Source organism: Genypterus blacodes, unplaced genomic scaffold (assembly GCF_046128005.1).
Source record: "Genypterus blacodes isolate CSIRO-AG114 ecotype Tasmania unplaced genomic scaffold, CSIRO-AGI_Gbla_v1 ptg000026l_1, whole genome shotgun sequence".
NCBI classification, from domain to species: Eukaryota; Metazoa; Chordata; class Actinopteri; order Ophidiiformes; family Ophidiidae; genus Genypterus; species Genypterus blacodes.
Genome location: NW_027466839.1, coordinates 820,573 through 839,803, shown reverse-complemented (window position 1 = coordinate 839,803; position 19,231 = coordinate 820,573). Strand labels below are relative to the sequence as shown.

General features: G+C 48.2%; 3 protein-coding genes across 8 annotated transcripts in view; 1 reads left to right on the top strand and 2 right to left on the bottom strand.

The window, feature by feature from the left end:
• Nucleotides 1-1,175: 1,175 nt before the first annotated feature.
• On the bottom strand, nucleotides 1,176-4,481 carry hpdl (4-hydroxyphenylpyruvate dioxygenase-like). Its single transcript, XM_076143528.1, has 5 exons — nucleotides 3,376-4,481; nucleotides 3,124-3,290; nucleotides 2,867-3,018; nucleotides 2,602-2,726; nucleotides 1,176-2,508 (listed from the first exon to the last, which is right to left on the bottom strand). Exons 1-5 carry the CDS (start codon nucleotides 4,032-4,034, stop codon nucleotides 2,307-2,309), a joined length of 1,305 nt encoding a protein of 434 aa, XP_075999643.1. The 5' UTR covers nucleotides 4,035-4,481; the 3' UTR covers nucleotides 1,176-2,306.
• A 352-nt stretch (nucleotides 4,482-4,833) lies between these two features.
• On the top strand, nucleotides 4,834-16,039 carry zranb1a (zinc finger, RAN-binding domain containing 1a). Of its 3 annotated transcripts, none has more exons than XM_076143525.1 (10): nucleotides 4,835-5,113; nucleotides 5,513-6,368; nucleotides 9,858-10,045; nucleotides 10,918-11,071; nucleotides 11,873-11,944; nucleotides 12,967-13,165; nucleotides 13,274-13,394; nucleotides 14,132-14,261; nucleotides 14,920-15,149; nucleotides 15,663-16,039. In XM_076143525.1, the coding sequence occupies exons 2-10, from the start codon at nucleotides 5,534-5,536 to the stop codon at nucleotides 15,903-15,905; spliced, it is 2,172 nt and encodes a 723-aa protein (XP_075999640.1). In that variant the 5' UTR covers nucleotides 4,835-5,113; nucleotides 5,513-5,533; the 3' UTR covers nucleotides 15,906-16,039. The 3 variants fall into 3 exon arrangements, with proteins under 3 accessions (XP_075999642.1, XP_075999640.1, XP_075999641.1); XM_076143526.1 differs by having other exon boundaries at nucleotides 4,836-5,113; nucleotides 15,690-16,039; XM_076143527.1 differs by lacking the exons at nucleotides 14,920-15,149; nucleotides 15,663-16,039 and adding an exon at nucleotides 14,469-14,696 and having other exon boundaries at nucleotides 4,834-5,113.
• A 1,356-nt stretch (nucleotides 16,040-17,395) lies between these two features.
• Nucleotides 17,396-19,231, bottom strand: part of ctbp2l (C-terminal binding protein 2, like) — a 98,011-nt gene continuing 96,175 nt past the window's right edge. For 3 of the 4 annotated variants that reach the window (XM_076143520.1, XM_076143519.1, XM_076143521.1), the window contains one exon: nucleotides 17,396-18,748. In XM_076143520.1, the coding sequence (XP_075999635.1) occupies nucleotides 18,568-18,748 (181 nt within the window). In that variant the 3' untranslated portion in view covers nucleotides 17,396-18,567. Of the gene's footprint in view, nucleotides 18,871-19,231 lie in introns of all 4 variants that reach the window. The other variant, XM_076143523.1, reaches the window with a different exon arrangement.

Here is a 19,231-nt window from a genome sequence, read left to right as displayed (position 1 = left end):
TGCATGTGTGTCATGCACAGTTCACAAAACAAGTTCCAGTATTATAAGGGTTAGCCTCAAATAAACACTTTTATTACAAACAGATGTTCTTCTCTCATGGAGTAAATGCTGCCTTTATGATGCCATGCATACAGTAACACGGCTCTGCCTGCTATGAAGACATTTAAGCACTACCAGGTGGAAAATGTGGTGATCTTGGTTAACTTTATACAAGCTGACATCATCTAATACTCTAAAAGCATCTAGATTATTTAAATAAGGCCAATTGTGTATGCATAAACACATATTATGCAATAGTAGTACACACTGTCACCTCTTTGGTCATTCCCACTTACTGGACAATGTGAAGTCTCAAACTATGTGTTCTACTGTACATAACTAAAAAAGATCAGATCAGAATTTAAAATATCATTTCTGCCACACCATGCAAGTTCATTTAGTATTTGCAAATGAATACTGAAGGGTGAGCGAGGTGTGGAAATGAGGCTCACCCCTGGCACACACTATTGTTAATCAAGGACTAACATCTGTTGGGTGCCTCTAATCTCCCCCCAGACTGTCAGCGCAAAAAAGGTTCAGACTGTCTGCTCCTTGTGTTAAAGGGCACCGAGGATTTGTCTTCTGTACTATGTGGGGTACGGTGTGTGTGTGTGTGGAGGGAGGGAGGGAGGGGGGGTCAGCAAGGACCCTTTAGTGGTCTTCGAAGTGAGAATCTACATACAGAATAAATGGTATGTGGGAAAGATTGCAAAATGTGTTTTTAAGTCCTCAAAGGCATCAATGACTCTTTGGGAGGCAGATAAATATCCAGTAATGTCAGGCAGTGTGTTTTTACTGACAAATCCATAGGGGGCAGTATTCACCAAGCATACGAAACTTCAAAGGCCACAAACTTGAACAGTACTGTAATAAGCTTGTATGTCAGGCTGAGGAATAAAGTGTAAACCATGATTTACACTATTATTTGTCTTTGATGTCTTTGATGCAGCCTGTTACTAACATATGGTTGACAGTAAATAGGAAGTGAGCTTCCAAGTCCTGGTCCCAGACCCAAGACCCCCATGCAGACTTTCTGTATGCCATCTGTGACTCACACTGGCCTCAGACAGATGGCTGAAGGACTCCTGTTACAGGAGCCAACCCCTCTCAACTTTAATGAACAGTTAATACTATAGGCCCCTTACACTGTTCACTATTATGCAAGATTTACAAGCTGGTTTACATTTGTATATTTTTAATACATATAGAGACCATTCAACTCTGTACTAACTGCAACATTTAGCTATGATCATTAATTGAAAAGCTCAATGAGGAACACTTTATTATTTTAAATATATTTATTGTCTTACACAGATCTCAAAAATGCCAGTCAAAACATTAAGAGGCAGATTGGCTGGTGGAGTGACAGACTGGAGACTGAAAGAAAACAGTGACACCACTTGACAAAAAGTAGAAGTACATGCATTTACAGAGCGACTTGTTGCAGCTTGCAGCACAGTTACAGGATGTTGTGCAAATGATCGTCTGATGTTACTCAGTGGGATAGTGACTTACTGTAAGTAGAGCCAGAACATAAAAAGAACATGTGGAACTCCAAATTGCTGTTGCTTCATACTCATTCAACTAATCCTGGCCCATAATGTTCCCCAGCCAAGTTAATTGAACTGGCACTTCTCTGTGGATTTGGCGAGTCCTTCTAAGAGGATCTGAAGCCAGCTTTATGGAAAAGCATGCACATCACTAAAGCTCCACAGCTTTGAACAGAGTGCAGCTGTTCCATGAGTAACAGCAGCTCAACAGAGAAGGATTTTAGAAAAGGATTGTATATCTGAAAAAGCGATCTACTATGAATTGCTCCTATCTTACAATTGTGGATCGGTTGTAAGATGGGAATTGTTTGTATCATAATTAAACATCACAGTTGTCAGTCTGTGTCAATGATAGATTTATTATATAAAAGCTGCTCTGAAGTGGGTTAGGCAGTTATCTTACCTTTCTTTAACAGTGTAGACTCCTTTAATTTAACACAAGTATATTTTGTGCAGAATGATACATCACACATAATGCAATTTCACATCTTACCTACATTGAGTCACGAAAGCTGGAAGGTTTGTTCTTGTGTATCAATAGTGCAATATAGAACTTTGAACAGTAAATCCACTATAAACATAGAGCACTGTGGAAGTAAATATGTACATAGATTTTATATGTAATTTAATTTAACACCTTCCCAGTAAGTGCGCTCATATAGATGCATAAATAAAAGAATAAAATGAGAACTGTGTCTTGATGCTTTATCATGGTGGTTAATGTTGAGCAGTCTGTACAGTTTTTGGAGAGCTCTCCCCTTGAGACTCTCCCGTCTCGTTCTCCATGTAAGCCTGCACCGACCTCCACAGCGCCCTGATGTTCCCCTCGCCAAAACCCGTCGCCCCTCTGCGCTCTATCAGCTCCAGGAAGAAGGTGTCCTCTGCAAAGATGGGCTTGGTGAACACCTGGAGAAGGTATCTGGAATGGAGAAACGGATGAGGACAGAGACGTTGAGATGCTCGTTTGGTACAAGCTGATTAAGCAAGAGTGTGTATTATGTATTATCGTCACCTTTTCATTTGATTGGATGTGGTGTGTGGTGAGAGATCTTGCAGGTCTGTGTCCAGGAGAATGCCTTGCTGGGAAAGCTTCTGGGGGTCGTGTCCCGCCTCCTCTATCTCTTGCCGTTTTCCCACCTGTCACAGCACAGAGACAACAAGTGTGTGAGGTCAGCCCAGTTCAGTCCAGTCAACCCAAGCACACAAGCCATTTCCTTAGTAATTTAATCATTATTGTGCGTAGTTGGTGGAGGAAATGGTGCAACCGTCAGGCAAACCTCAGTGTAGTAGGCAGGCGGAGGGGAGAAGAACTGAACACCAGCGTCAGCCATTGTATGTGCGGTGGACACGATGTCTTGCGTGTATAGGCCGATGTGCTGGATCCCCGGGCCCATGTGCTGCTCCAGGAAGGTGTCCACCTGGTTCCTACCTGCAGGGAACACAAGCTCAAATGTAGCAGCATGCAGACGGAACCATATCCAAAATAATAATGGTTAGAAACATAACTTTGTAGGAGAGGATGGGAGCTGGTTACCTTGTTCCGGTAGAGATTCTGCGATGACAAACTTGCAATCGGGCTCATTTTTGTGCACAGAGGGAAGTGCAATGCCTCGTTCGCTGCACTTCCAGTACTCCATGGCTGTGAGACGCAAACCAATGCCTTCCTGGTTTAGGACATAACCGTCATCCACATCTTCATTGCTACTTGGAAGAAGAAGACTTTAGATTTATCAATTAATAATTACATGACACAGAAAAACACTATTAAGAAGGATAATTTTCATACCTGCCAATGAAAAACCTCTGGAATCCAAACATCTTCTCATACCACTGCATCACCCGTGGGGTCGTTGTCCTGGGACACGCGTAAGTGATGTGATCGAAGTGTGTGATCGGACATGTCCCGGATGACCTGTCACCCGCCACGCTTTGAATCTCATCGAACCCAGGTAGGAAGCTCCCCTCATATTTACTCCTGTCGATCAGCGTGTGGCAAACGTTCCCCACGACCGATTTGATCACCGAATACGTCACGAGTCCCCCTTGATCCTGGACTCGCGTGGGCGGCACCAGGAAATCGCAGCCCTCATGCCGGAGAGCATCGAATGACCTTTCCACGTCGTCCACCTCGAAACACACATTGCACACAGTATCCACAGAGTAGCGTGGGCTCACGTCGTAAAGACACTTTACATCCGTGACCTTGTCGTGTTTTACCACGCTGACCCGGTCCGGATCGGACGAATATTCCCGGCCACGCTGCTTTGGTGTCTCATTTACCACGAACACCGCCGCTCCTTTCCTGAAAGCCAACTGTTTGGATCTGTCCGTTAGTCTCGCTGCGAATAAATTAAACTTAAATTTAGACACGAGATCGTAGGTGATCTTCTCCGCGTTAGCAACGTGGAGAGAGATGTGATGCAGCCGGCTTAAGTAGGCTGCCATGTTGTGTCCGATGACGGCAGGTCACGTGACATTCGTGTTCTCCACTCTTTATTTTGAGGTTTGATAATTAAAATCAAATAAATAAATAATCCTCCTTTTCAAACAACTGCTTCCCCGAACTCCTCTCTCTCTAACAAACCATCATTTATATGAAACAAATACAATTATTAAATGATTGATTCGAGGAGGAAAATACATTAAAAATCATATAAATGCATAAAAATACAACGTATGTAACACAATATATTTAAAGTTATATAAATTATATTGTATTATATAATAATAATAATTATTATTATTATTCGTTGACATCGCTGTCTTTGATGTCGTCCAAATTAGATCGGGCGTTTTCCTGCGTAAAAAATGCGTTGGAATATTTCAGATAAACTAACCTCTCACCTCATTTTGTGTAGATATTTCAATTGTAAAATCAAGAGGAACCAGTTTGTTCCAAAACTGCTGAATTATGGATGCTTCACGGCCCCTTCATAAAGCTCGTATATTTGTAATTGTGTACATAACACCTATCCTGTTCATGTAAACTTTTGGTTTTGGATTTACTTGTGGGCCACTAACATGGTGGGCCTAAAAGTTTGAAACCAGAGCAACACACAAAAAGTAATTTCTATGTGGATTCTTCTTTATCAATGTCACTGAGTCCTGACGCCAGCGATTAGCTTTTGTGGTGGAGCACTAATATCTCCGAGAGAATATCAACACAACGCAGTACTTTTAAACCAATCACAGGGGGCGCTGGGTCAGATGGTTGGTGACGTAGCTAGCTGTGCCCTGTTAGCGTTTATTTTGGCTCAGCTGCTCATTTGTCTCCCTGTCGCCGCCATTAAATAGCACGGAGGCGATGTAAAGTATGGAGTGTTCCACATTCGGACTATGATTCGCGGCGTATACAGGCTCCGCCAAGCCGCGTTTTGTTTCGCGACAGAAGGGTAAACATGTTAGAGGACAACGGAGTCTAAACAAGTTGGACTGGGAACGGCTTGATCGAGCAGCAGGAGGAGGAGGACGAGGAGGGTTTGTTGTGGTTTCCACAGCAAAACACGGAAAACAAACGCGAAACGGTAAGAGCCCAGTAAATATTCGTCCATTGATTCGACGTAGGTTAATCATTAAAACACACAATAACCAGGCTGCCTCATAGCGAGCCAGTTATCAAACCCAATGTGAGTAGTGCAACATTACGACACGCTAACGCGTAAAGCTACGAGTCACGTGAGCTAGGACAGCAAACATGTTACATGCTGTTACTGATAATGAACAGCTGGCAGATAATTAGCTCGTCAATCTCAGCCGATCGGAGTCATGGAAGGATCAGGTGGAATGCTGATAGTTTAGAAAGTGTTGGTTTACATTGTTATTTAGGTGAATACTCAGCCTAAGATCTAAATGTCGCCACTAGTCTCGTTTTTTACATTTGTTTTTTGTCCGTTTATCGCTTCTAATGCCATTTTCCACCACAGTTTGATCAACTCTAACCATCCATGATGACGGAACAGAAGGTGAAGTGGGCCTGTGACTATTGCACCTATGAAAACTGGCCCTCTGCAAGTAAATGTACAATGTGCCGTGCGCAGAGGTCAAGGGGTCCCATCATCACAGAGGAACCTTACAAAATCAGCCCCAGTCTGGATGCGGGCCTCGAGTGGGACCCTCCCAGAACTGAGAGTGGCAGCAGCCTCCTGATCTGCCCAGACTCCAGTGCCAGGCCCAGGGTCAGATCTACCTGCACGGCTTCCGCTGCCAGTAAATGGTCGTGTCAGATGTGCACCTACCTGAACTGGCCCCGGGCCATCCGCTGCACACAGTGCCTGTGCCAGCGTCAGAGGACCGCCAGCCCCACTGAGTCCCCCCAGACCTCAGGCTCCAATGCAGCCTCCCACTCTATTCTCCACACCTCAGTGGACCCTTGTGAAGAATACAATGATAGGAACAGACTCAACACTCGGCAGCAGTACTGGACTTGCACAGCTTGCACTTACCAGAACTTGCCCAAAAACACAAAATGCGGGGTGTGTGACCACCCTAAGCCCAACACCCATGAAGCCATAGAACGGGCCGAGTGTGAGGAGCCCTCTCTCATGATCAATGAGCAGGACAGGACCAGGTGGAGGAGCAGTTGCAGTGGAGGCCAGGGCCACAGGAGGCCCCCACCTCTGACCAACAGTGATATTAACGGCAAGATGGACTTCCAGAGGATCGAGCTGGCAGCTGGAGCAGTGAGCAGCAGGGAGGAGCAAGAGGTCAACTTCAAGAAGTTGAAGCAGATAAAGAACCGAATGAGGAAAACAGACTGGCTGTTCCTCAATGCATGTGCTGGTGAGTTCCTCTTTAGAAATACAATATTCCATAAGTAGAGAAATGCTTTCAGGTGGGTGAAAGGGAATCAAAATCAAATGTGTAGATTTGCTGCTTTTCTCCCTTGCCAACAGAACACCGGTATGCCTTTGAACTGGTCTCTAAGAACGTAGGCTGGCCACTCTCACTTAGAATTAGAAATATAAACATATAGTACACTAAATGATTACATGATCCTATCTTTATGTATGAGAATGCTTTTGCTTACATTGCTCTGTGGCTCACCTGAACAGTCTGCTCGGTGCACAGGCTCTGTATTCTCGTCTCATCATTTCCTTGGTAACAACACTTCCATTGTGATGCCATCCTTTGTGTCTCTTCTGGAAGGTGGCAGAGGGACACGCTTCAGTCGAAGGCGACAGTTTTTATTGTTTGCGTCCCAATGGCAGAATATTTAGTTTCCTCTCAGTTGTAGTTTCTGTGGTGTGGAGGCCTCTGTTGTGTAGTAACATGAACCATTTGGTGTTTTGTTGATGGTTGAGCACATACTCTGTTGTTTATACTCCAAACATCGAGGTACAACATGACCCTGTGACCTTAGTCTCTACGCTTTGGCCCTCTCCTGCCTTAGAGAGCTTGAAACGGTTTCATTTCACAAGGTTGTGTTGCTTTTGTGCGCAAACGTATCGTCTGTAGTGAGACGATGCGTATCAACAAAGCAGAAATGTCGCTGAATGGCAGCATAGAGAAGATACCGCTGCCTCGCGGGAATCCGATCCAGCTCATCGCATCGCCTGAGTGCCCGCCCGCCCTCGCCGTGCCACTCAGCGTGTCTTTGAGAAAGCCAGAGTGTGCGAGCCGCTTCCCAGCCGGCGGGGATGAATGGGCTGTCTGGGCAGCGCGCGGAGCGGAGCGAGCGAGCCTGTGGACCAGAGACTTCCTCCTGGCTCGCAATCAAGAGACCCTGTAAACAGTGGTGCTTATGTGCTGAGCCAGGCACCCGGGAGGCGAAAAATAGCACCGGCAACACACAAGAGCGCCAGTCAGGGGAAAATAGAGAAACACTCGCGCAGCGCATGGTCGGCGTCTTCCCGACCTTCACACTGGTTGCAATCTCCGCCCGCGATGTGGCGTTTGCTGTGGCCGAGTAGAAAACATTATTGTAAGGGTCACAGGAACACACAGTGAGGTTATTCACCTGTGCTCTACATCTGCCTTAGACACACACACTCACTCACTCACACACACACACATTTCCAGGCTGAGGGCTTACGCTGCAGCCATTAAAATGCATTATATGAGCTTTCATTAAAAGAAACCCAAACACACACAGATCTGATCCTGCAGCGCTGTCATTGGAGAGCCGATTGTCTGTTTGTCTGTCCGGAGTTGAGACGTGTGCAACCTTTCACTCTTCATTTGCATCGAGTGCTTTTCATCTCATTTACATAAACACTCAATTCCATACTCGATTGCAGTATGATCAAAGAGTCGCGGGTGTTTTTTCTGGATCAGTCTCTTGCACAGGGGTGTTGTTAAGGGGCAGGAAGGAGGGTCGGGAGAGAGACAACCAAAGGTCGCTCTGCTCTTGTTGACATAAATGAAGGTGTGTCACCGGCTGGCAAATCTCTCAGCCATCTTGCGAGCACGTCACCAATCTGCTCTCGTCGGCGCAGCGCAAAGGAATACTTCCTAATGCGTTTGTTTGGATAGTGTGCCGTGCTCGTGAGCCGAGTTAATGGAATGCAAAGCCCTTCTTCTATTCCTGCGCCTGTGAGCTCACTCCGTCGTGTTCCCTTGTGCTCCCGTAGAGTTCTTCAAAGTGTTTTGTCGGCGGAGGAAGTGCCTTGGCCGAACAGCTCATTACGGCCAAGGCGCACACTTCCTCCCCACTCCCAGAGCTCAGATCTCTCCCCGCCCCCCCCCCCCACAACCCCGTCCAGCGTCTGTTTTGTTCAGCGCCGCTTTATTTGGGCCCGAATCGGACGATCCCATTGACTCGGTTTTTCCGCGAAAGGAAGCAGACGGTGTTTTTGCGTGACACTGCTCCTTTGTTCCAGCGTTGCCACTGTCAGAGCCCCTCATGGGGAGTCTTCCTGTAGAGGGGACCACTCTGGAGAACACAATATTATGCTCCTGCACCGAGGTTGCTGGCAATAGAAGTCGCACGGCGTTCAGTTTCCCAAGTATTATTATGAGAAACATTGTTGACAAGCTCTATGTGTTGACCTTGGAGCTCTTAAATGACCTCATGCATCAGTAGGTTTGGTTATCTAATTGTGTGTGTGTGTGTGTGTGTGTGTGTGTGTGTGTGTGTGTGTGTGTGTGTGTGTGTGTGTGTGTGTGTGTGTGTGTGTGTGTGTGTGTGTGTGTGTGTGTGTGTGTGTGTGTGTGTGTGTGTGTGTGTGTGTGTGTGTGTGTGTGTGTGTGTGTGTGTGTGTGTGTGTGTGTGTGTGTGTGTGTGTGTGTGTGTGTGTGTGTGTGTGTGTGTGTGTGTGTGTGTGTGTGTGTGTGTGTGTGACCGTCACCTAATCTGTCACACTTCTTGTTTTGTTGGTTTGTTTTGCCAGTTGGTTCATTCCAGATCCACCTTGTTAATGTTAGTCTGACATCTATTCGCGGAGCCGTGTTTGTGCAAAGCCGGCGCCCCCGCCGCGTAAGAGGAGACGTTCGTGTCTTCCGGGCTCCCCCCCCCCCCCTGGTCCAGGTCGGCCTTAAGGTATCTTTGTCATAACACCGCGCCTGCCAAAAACCGGCGGGTTTAAAATTAGCCGGTGTTGGGTCTGCGTCGCTGCGTCGCCTCGCTGTCAACCGGCTCCAGTCGGAACAGATGCGGAGTCCAGGGGCCTCTGGAGGAGGAAGAGGAGGAGGAGGAGGAGGGGACGGCGTGATCCACACAAACTGCCCTCTGTTTACTCTTGCACAGCCTCCTCATCGTCTTCAGAAGCCTTTTCTTTTCTTCTTCTTCTTCTTCTTCTTGGCTGTTTGTGGCCTGACAGGGTGCTAATTGTTCTCGCTCAGGCTCTGCTGTCGCCTCCGAGGTCGTCTGAGATTTCATTTTGACGTCAACAGCCAGAGGCCTCCACTCACCCTGCATGCTCCTCATAGCTAACACTCTTCTCTGCTTGAAGTAGACACGCAATCCCCCCCACCCCTGATTTTAACATACTACAAACGCTTTGACTGGTATTTACAAATGGATGGAGGTTTGGTGTTGCCTTAAAGCAGCAGCTGTCTGTTCTAATCTGTGTGTTAAGTTTATTGTAGCTCATATTATTAACACGATTGTTCTGTTACAGTTATTAGTTTGTGATTTCTCCGTTTTTAAGTTCTCCTTTTCTCCTCTACAGTAGGAAACACTATGATGGACTCTGACCCACAGTACATGGATCACCTTTCCCCTGTGTGTCAAAGTTTGGACTGAAAACAGGAATTTGTCAGACATCTGGTTTCACCTCATGACTCACCCACCTTCTCCCTGTGTTCTCTCCTTCCTGTCCCGTTTCCCAGGCGTGGTGGAGGGAGACATGGCGGCGGTGGAGGCCTACAAGTCGTCCGGCGGCGACATCGCCCGGCAGCTCACGGCCGACGAGGCGCAGCTCCTCAGCCGCTCCTCGGCGTTCGACGTGGGCTTCACACTCGTCCACCTGGCCATCCGCTTCCAGAGGCAGGACATGCTGGCCATCCTCCTCACCGAGGTACACACGCCGCGCCTTTAGACCGGGACGGGAGGAGGTGAACCGCTGTGCTGTTCCCATATAGTTGCTAAGCAGCCAGACCCATAATTTAACTCTGAGCTATTTTAAGGCTTTGTTCACATTAAAGCCCCTCTACACACACTTAGTGGTGCAGTGATCAGCGATGCAAATTTGCCCTCAAAAATGTGTTTGTTTCATTTATTTGTTCAATGATGTTTGCTTAAAGGAACTTTGCCCTCTGGATTCACTCTATAGCAGAAATCAGACCCACGTTTATTGAGTGTAGTTTAAAGTCTTTAAAGTTGGTCGGTGACTAAGCAGAAACCTGCTGTTGTATAGTGGCTCAGGTGTGTGTGTGTTTGTGAACGTGTTAGGTTGCTCCTCTCTCCATGTCGACGGTGCTGGCCTGTAATTTGTCGCCCCGGCAGAAGACAATACACAGCAGATGCCCCCTAATGCCTGTAATCACAGTGGAAGTGCACTTTGAGGATTAGAGGGCAGATTAGCGGGCAGGCTAGACTCCCGCCGCTCACTCCTAATGGAGGTGAGCCTGCCACCGAGCTGATGGGGTGTGTGTGAGGGGGGGGGGGGGACAGAATGAGGAAGAGGGCAGAGTCGTGTCCGAGGCAGCTGGATTTCTATATTAACCCCCCATGGTCCCACAAGCTCATACAAGCGTGTTGGTCAGGTGTCCACATACTTTTGGCCTCAGTGTGTTATCAGTGCAGACAGATGTTTGGATCTTCCTCTCTTTGTACACTGCTCTCATATCCAATACGTTATCTGTGTGTCAAGTGTTGGTGCCCATGTTGACGCCTTGTATCTACAGCTTGTGTGTAATGGTGTGTGTGTGTGTGTGTGTGTGCTCCCAGGTGACCCAGCAGGCAGCTAAGTGCATCCCCTCCATGGTTTGCCCCGAGCTGACCGAGCAGATCCGCCGGGAGATCGCCGCCTCCCTCCACCAACGCAAGGGCGACTTTGCGTGCTACTTCCTCAGCGACGTGGTGACCTTCACCCTCCCCGCAGGTACCGCCCCCCCCCGCCACCTTCATCACCATCAGTCCTTCTCCCCCCCACCCCCAGAACAGGATGGACATGAATCAGTACAGGCTTGCGTTTACTCTGACGAGGCAAAACGGCAACGAAACTAATCTGGTGGATTTATGGAAATGTATTCATGATAAAACGTCGCGGCTATCTGAAGAATTTCCCCTCTAAGCAGTATGGATGAGCGCATTTCATTGTGTTTATTTTTCCCCAGCGGAGGGAATAAAGAGCGATTGGCAGCGTCGTCGTGCCGCCGCGTTAAACAGCTCAGTGTCTGTGTGACATAATGCGTTCTGTGGAGTGACGTGCACTCTGCTCCGCCAGCTGTGACTCCCGGCCCACAGCGCTGTCGGGATGAGAGATTACGCCGAGTTCGCTGATGGATTTAATCTTTCTTTCTCTTTTGTTGTTGTTGTTTCTGTTATGCCAAGTATTTCTTTACGGCCTGAAGCTGGCCCCGGGCCCACTGCCTCTCTCTCTCTCCCCCTCTCTCTCTCTCTCTCCCTCTCTCTCTCTCTCTCTCCTCCACACAAAGCCCGCGCTATTCACCATTGAGTCGGGAGAATAGCCACCAGTGTTCTGCCGTCGTCGTGTCAGTTCAGTGCACACCAACACACGACGCGCCGCACAGAGCCGAGTGTTTACAGTGCGCCATTGACAAAATGTCAGCGGGTGAATGGGACGGCAGACGACGTCGCCTCTGTGTGTGTCGTCACTGTAGCGTTTCTGTTTCTGCCCTTCAGTCCATGAGCGTGAAAATCCCCTCTGCGTGTTTTGCAGATATCGAGGACTTGCCGCCCGCCGTCCAGGAGAAGCTGTTTGACGAGGTGTTGGATCGAGACGTACAGAAAGGTATCGACACGTGAACGATTATCTGTACCCGTCTATTATCTGCACTCCTCCTCAGTCAGGGATCGAAGCTCTGCCTAAGGCTCTGGAGAACTCATTCAAAGTGATTTAGCACTTGTATGCGAGAACATCCTTGTCAAAGTGAGGCTGTTTACTTCACTTCCCGGGAAATGACAGCGGTGTTTGTTGAAATACATAAGGAAAGTGGAGAGACAGAGACATAAACTGATTCCACTCCCCTCCAAGCAGAAACCTACTGCATTGATATTTGGGCAGAGACTAACATTCAACCTAAACTTGATGATCTAAAAATGTGGTGCTTCAGGTGTGAGAGCAGCCTCAGAGCTCAAATCTGCTCTGTTCTCGCTCTCATTAGGATAATTGCGCCTCGTTGCTCTTCTTCCTCTCCTCTCTCAGCTGACGATGATACCGCCCCTCTCAGCAGCTCACTTCTTTTGAGAGAGCGCATGTGAGCGCACAAACTGCAGGGTGTGCATCTTCCCCCCTGCCTGTGCTGCAGGTCTCAGGTGTCCCGTGGCCTAGTTAGGGCGCGGGCAGACGGCCTCCAGGTCTCGTCTGCTGCAGAGAAAGCGGCTTAAGGAAGGAAGGAAGGAAGGAAGGAAGTAAGGAGTGCGGGTTGTGTTCAATATCGTCTCGGTAGGGGGAAAAAAAAATGCTGAAAAGCCGGTTGCACAATGCACATTTTGTTTCCATAACAACTGGGCTCCGGCAGCTGCCTCCTCTATCTGCAGCACTGTCAACATGACCTCTGTGCAGCTGTGCTGAGCAGAGGAACCACCTTTACTTTTCCAACCAGTGTTTTGCTGTTTTGCTTCTTCTTCTCCCTGCGGCATACCATGGAGTCCAGTCATATTTTGTCGGAGTTCGGCTCGGCTCCACCTCGTGTTCTCTCCTGCACGGTGACCTTAGGAAGCGACTGGCAGTTTGCAGAAAGGCGTGAACGCAGCTTAGCTCAGTAGACTAACTACGGCACCGCGCCCATGCGTTTGTCTGTTTGTGTTTAGAGTTGGAAGAGGAGTCGCCCGTCATTAACTGGTCCCTGGAGCTGGGCACCCGCCTGGACAGCCGGCTGTACGCCCTGTGGAACCGCACGGCCGGAGACTGCCTGCTGGACTCTGTGCTGCAGGCCACCTGGGGCATCTACGACAAGGACTCTGTGCTCCGCAAGACGCTGCACGACAGCCTGCACGACTGCTCGCACTGGTAAAGGCAATCGGACAGAAAAAAAGATAGATAGATGATTTTCCGTAAGCCTTTTAACATAACGCCGCACAAGGAATCGTCTGCTGATGTTTGCTGGTGGTGTTGCAGGTTCTACACGCGCTGGAAGGAGTGGGAGTCGTGGTACTCGCAGAGCTTCGGCCTGCACTTCTCCCTGAGAGAGGAGCAGTGGCAGGAGGACTGGGCCTTCATCCTGTCGCTGGCCAGCCAGGTAAACCACCGGATTCCTTCCCCGTTACACGCTTCCTCCCCTTCCGCTTGCAAATCAATCAAAGCTCTGTGAGCGGGCAGCAGGGTTTTATGAAAAGAGGTGGCGAGGAGGTATTTGCCGAAGGTGTTCACACAGGTGCACTGGCAGGTTTAGGAGGGGAATAAATGCACGGCTTTGAGTCTGAGCTGCTCTCAGCCCCAGAATACACCGCTGGAGTAGTTTCACTTCCATGTGTTGCTTCATTTCTTTTTCTGTCGCCCGCCTTCCTCTTTAATTTGCCGTCAGTTGACCGCAGACTCAGCTGAGGTTTGAATTCCCCCCGCCCCCCTGTGTGTGTTTCGTTGTTAGTCAGGCTTTGTGAAACAGAGCAAACCAGAGAGCGAGAGAGAGCGAGGCAATCTGCTGATCCCCACTTATTAACTTTGATTATTAACTCCACACAGCATAACGAGTATCTATAGAGTCCCCCTAAGGTGTGAGTGTGTGACCGCAGGATTACAGGCGTGTGACTTGTGTGAGGCTTTGCCAGAGGCGGAGTGACGGCTGAGGTCAGATTTGAAGGATCTGCGTGGCTTTGAAGTCTCCTGTCAATCTGCTTGAACTATTAAATATAAACGACTTCATCTCAATGGGAGCCTCAGCCTTGAAGTGTACAACTGGAAACGTACAGAAAAATGTCTAATGTTGGCCCGTTGTGTTGTTTTTGTGTCTTTGTGTTGTCCCGCCCCGTCCCTCAGCCCGGGGCCAGCCTGGAGCAGACGCACATCTTCGTCCTGGCGCACATCCTCCGCAGACCCATCATCGTCTACGGAGTGAAATACTACAAGAGTTTCCGCGGGGAGACGCTGGGCTACACTCGCTTCCAAGGTGAGCGGGCGCAAGGGCCGACCCGGAGGTTTAGGTTTTAGTTTTTTTAATGATATGTGTAGGTATGAGTGCTGCTTCGTACCTTAGCTGAACTGAGCTCAGGCAGTGTGCCGGGTCAATGTGTGTGTTCTTGCGTAAACCCTTCATCACTCGAAAGGCATCGGCATGAAAGCTAAGCTGCGTCATTCTCTCGTACCGCCGCCCGAGGTGGAATTTGGTGGAGTAACACAAATCCTGATGGAGCTCATAGGGGATCCTTCACAGCTGAGCAGAGGGCAGCGGGCCATCAAGCACCAACCAAGGAAAAGCCCATAATCAGATGAGCAGGCCGTCTACCAATCACCAGCCAATTACTGCTGAAGAGGCCAGAGCAGGGGGGGGGTGTGTGTCTGTGTGTGTGTGTGTGTGTGTGTGTGTGTGTGTGTATACTCATGAGAAATGAGGGCACCAGGCTGCAGCACAGAGCCGCCGCCGCTCCACCAGCTCACTGCTCACAATGGACCAGTTGTTCTCAATCAGCTGCAGCAGCCACAGGTCAGAGCCTGGACGCGGAAATCGCCCCAGCGTGTAATCCGAGTGTGTAGCGGCGAGGCCGTGTGGAGAGAGGGAAGGGAGGGAAGCGTTCCGCCGGTGTGACCCCGCTCTCGTGTCTCCTCAGGCGTGTACCTGCCTCTGCTGTGGGAGCAGAGTTTCTGCTGGAAGAGCCCCATCGCCCTGGGCTACACCCGGGGACACTTCTCCGCCCTGGTGGCCATGGAGAACGACGGCTACGACAATCGCGGCGCAGGCGCCAACCTCAACACCGACGACGACGTGACGGTTACCCTCCTGCCGTTGGTGGACAGCGAGAGGAAGCTGCTGCACATCCACTTCCTGTCTGCACAAGAGGTAAAGCGTCTGTGTGTGTGTGTGTGTAGCTGTGAATCATTTACTCTCAGCCAGCCAGATTGTGGTATGTGTGTATGGATTAGATTAGAGCAGAAGAGTGAAATAAAATCTGATAGTAAGATATTAGCCAATCGCTCTTTAACTAAGAATGATTGACAAGGATCCCACAGCTGCAGCCGGACCGTAATGTGACTGGAAATAATATAATGAATAATGTAAATACAACAATAGCCAAAACTAAAGGATCAACAGAAAATATGTAAAATTGCAGCATGTAACATCTGTCTGCATGAAGTTTTTCACGTGCACAGAGCTTAGAGCTTCTGTCATGTGGCCTGATGTTCCTGCTGATATGTTGGTCAGCTGACGGTGACGTCTGCTGCCACTTCCTGTGTCTGTGGCACTGCTTGTGTAAACAGGTTACGATATCAGGTTTGCATGGGAGCTTTATCTGATAGTGGATGTGTGTGTGTGTGTGTGTGTGACTTTGTGCCTCTGCTTTCCCGTAACGAGTCGGGGCCGTGTTTGCTTTTGCCTCAGATGGGCAACGAGGAGCAGCAGGAGAAGCTCCTGAGGGAGTGGCTGGACTGCTGCGTGACAGAAGGAGGCATGCTGGCCGCCATGCAGAAGAGCTCGCGCTGCCGCAACCACCCGCTGGTCACACAGATGGTGGAGAAGTGGCTGGACGGCTACCGGCAGATCCACCCGTGCGCCTCCCTCTCGGACGGGGAGGAGGAGGAGGACGAAGACGAGTGAGAGGAAGGTAGAAAGACAGAACTGGTGGCAAAGGAGACCGGAAGGCCCGTCCGTCCGCCCGCCGTAGCCCCGTCTGCTCCGGACGAGCACCGTACCTGTCGACACGTGTTTTTTCTTTCTCCACAGTGGAAATGTTGAACGTGTATTACTGCATGTTAACCTGCGAGCTAGAAAACACAAAGCCAGCACCGACGAAGAGATTATCGCTCCCGTGAAAGCACTTAGCTTTCCCTTCTCAGTTTGCCCTCCTCGCCCTCTTATTTCTCTCCATTTTCCTCTGAAAGTAACTACCACATATTACTACCTGAAGTACTAGTACCTATAGTATAGAAGATATATATTTAAAGAGATCCCAAAGCTGCACTAGATGAGATATTTCATTTACAGAGCGAGGGTTGTCATCCTCGTGTTTAAAGAACATCCGTCGTCCCCCGATCCCCTCCACAAAACCCTGTTCTCGCGTCGGACTCTATTTATTTGTTTAGGGGAGTTGGTGTGTTAAGGCAAACGGCCCCCCGTTTTTAAAAAACAAATCTGTGTTCCGTTTGATTCTTTCAGTGATGAAGAGTTTGATTTCTGCACAGATTTACTGTATCTACATTCTGTGTGTGTGTGTGGGGGGCGTACAAGTTTACTGACATTTTTACGTGTGACTTATCAAAGCTCATGTTCAAGTTAAAGAGTGGGTGGTGGTGATCCTGGTGGAGAAGAGAAACCAAACATTCTGTGGAGTGCACTAATATTAAATTTGACTCGCTCACATCCTGTTTGTCGTCAGCATCTGTTTGTAATCCGTGTGTGTATAGGTTTAGTGTGCAAGTTTATCAGTTGTAGCTGTAGCAGTTAACTCGCCTTCAACCCTTTCTGTCTCCTTGTCAGGACCGCTTTGTAGTTCTGGCGCCCCCTTGTGACACAAAAGTGAAACATCCCGTAACAGGAAGCAGGTATTTCATCGGAGAAGACAAACAGACGGCCGCTTCTCAGAATCGTATCTTTTATTTGAACTGCACTGAATGCTAAATGTTCACCTTGTACAAGAAACAAATACAAATACTCACACTAAAAACAAAACATACTGCTGGCTGCCTTCTTCTGCTATTGTTGGGACACTAAGTAGGAGTTTTGCTATTGCTCTTACAGAGTACAGGACGCCCCAAAGAACCTGGCCTTCAATAGAACAAAGAAAATATGAGAAGGAGAAAGAGAGAGAGGGCGGATCACATTGGACTATGGTTATAGGAACATTTAACTAGGCAATACAAATCTAACAGGACTCTTCAAAACTCTTAACACCAAAAACGTGGGATGCGCCTTGTTATATAAAAAATACCACAATGGAGAGGAGGGAGGAGAGAAAATATCCAGACTACCCAGATTAGTCGGTTCTTTTTCTTTTTTTAACCTCAAGACAAGAAAAATTTTAGGGAATAAACAATATCTGCAAAAAAGTGTTTTCCTGAGTCATTAAGGAATTAAGTTTGCTTTAACCCTTTCCTGTCTGTACAGGTGTGAAATGTGCTCAATCGTATCAAATATCCAAGAGAGGATGTCGCAGTTTTAAGTCGTACGTGCCGATTAGGGAAATCGGAATTCAAACAATTGTCGTTGAAATTGGTTTCATAAGCGCTGAGAAGAACTGAACGTGCAGTTTCCTCTTGAAACCAGCAGAGGGAGACAGACTCTTATTAGAAAATAATTATTTTTGTTAATCACTAATAAACACATTACTCATTTTCAGAAACTAAAAAAAACAGAACATAAATCTTAACTTGGCTTAGAGCGCCCCTGTCTTCATATAACCAACAAACTAAGGCCGAGTTATGTCATAACATTGAGACACAATCTGTGATCACAGGTAGACAAGAAATCTCTTACTACAGTATGTACAAGCGCCCTCTGGTGGTGCATACCTGTAACCGCACGGTGGCCAGGAAAGGGTTAAAACACGCTCTCAGATTACTATAATTGATGAGCAATCTTGTGTTTTCCTTTTGCTTGATGAATGATAAATATATTTTAAGTTGATAATCCATTTTTAGTCTCATTTGTCTTTCACACTGAAGTTTAAAAGGAAAAAAATAATTCTCTGAGGAATAATACAGACCGAGAGGGGCCCTAAACAACATACATTAGTTACATAAGGAGGGTCGAGGTCGGGTGGGGATGCGGGTCAGGGGGGTTTTGGACGGGCAGAGGGTGGGTGAGTAGGGGGGGAAAGGTCCAGTAGCACATGATGCCAAAGTTTTTCTTTTTGTTCTCCTGTTGTTGTGTTGAGATGTGGGCCTACGTTTCCCATGAGCTCTGTCTGAGGTGGAGGAGGTGGCACAGAGTCTCGCCGCCGTGGCTGGAGAGTCTATCCAGGAGCGCTAAAAACACTAGACTCTGTGTCCACAATGATCGGCATGTCCAAAAGGAAGAAAACAAAAAACCCCAAAAAAAACATCATCAAAGAGTAAAGTTGGTACTGAACCCAAAGAGACAGAGAGAGTTAAAAACTAAAACGTTAAAAGTACAAATTCGCTGGAACACGTCACTTGCTCCCAGGTGCTGACTGAGTGACAGGCAGTCACTTGTGTTTCACTGTCTCTTGGTCCCGGTTGGTCGGTTTTGCGTTGTAATCTGTTGTCTGTGAGAGTCGACTGGTGGCGACGGCCGTCTGCTGCTATTGCTCGGTGAGGTGCTCTCTGGTCTCGCCGTGTTTGGAGGGCTGGTTGGGCGACGGGGCCTGGGAGGGGTGTGTACCGGAGGGCAGGGTGTGGGCGATGGGCACGCCCCCTGGCACCATGCCCTCTAACGCCACCGGGAGGCCGCCCGGAGCCACTCCCACCACACCTGGAGGGTATCTGGTGACGCACAGAGCCAGAAGATTGTGTCAAGGGACAGTGTGTGCGCGGGTGAGTACCTGTCTCCTTCCTTTGTCTCTGTCAGGTGAAGACCAAGTCTCCACGTTTGATGACATCAAGTTCTAAGATAAAATGAAGAATTCTATTAGCCTGACGTTCAGATTCAAAAGCCAATTCACTCTCACTCCTGTAAGACAAATTACACAGTGGAGAGGATTCAAAATTTAAATCACTAAAATGTCTTAGAGTTGTATTTGCAGACCTGCACGACCAAACTGGAGCGCACAGCCAGAGACTAAAGCCTGTACGCAGCCGTTCAGTGCTCTAATGTCGGCTTACTTTTCTGACCTGCAAACTGGATTACCTAAAATATACATAATTACTCTTTTTCTCTACATTCTAAAACATTCACATGGAGATCCGTGGTTTCCACAGGACAGTGACATCACACTCAGAGGCTTAGACAGAGCCTGGACTGTGCCA

What these genes read in the sequence shown, in the direction of transcription:
- hpdl (XM_076143528.1), bottom strand. Translation starts at nt 4,034, where the DNA reads ATGGCAGCCTACTTAAGCCGGCTGCATCACATCTCTCTCCACGTTGCT. An exon ending in CAGAGGTTTTTCATTGGCAG is followed by an intron (nt 3,291 to 3,375) that starts GTATGAAAATTA and finishes TCTTCCAAGTAG; the next exon opens with CAATGAAGATGTGGATGACG. An exon ending in AGAATCTCTACCGGAACAAG is followed by an intron (nt 3,019 to 3,123) that starts GTAACCAGCTCC and finishes TGTTCCCTGCAG; the next exon opens with GTAGGAACCAGGTGGACACC.
- zranb1a (XM_076143525.1), top strand. Translation starts at nt 5,534, where the DNA reads ATGATGACGGAACAGAAGGTGAAGTGGGCCTGTGACTATTGCACCTAT. An exon ending in GTTCCTCAATGCATGTGCTG is followed by an intron (nt 6,369 to 9,857) that starts GTGAGTTCCTCT and finishes CCCGTTTCCCAG; the next exon opens with GCGTGGTGGAGGGAGACATG. An exon ending in TGGCCATCCTCCTCACCGAG is followed by an intron (nt 10,046 to 10,917) that starts GTACACACGCCG and finishes GTGTGCTCCCAG; the next exon opens with GTGACCCAGCAGGCAGCTAA.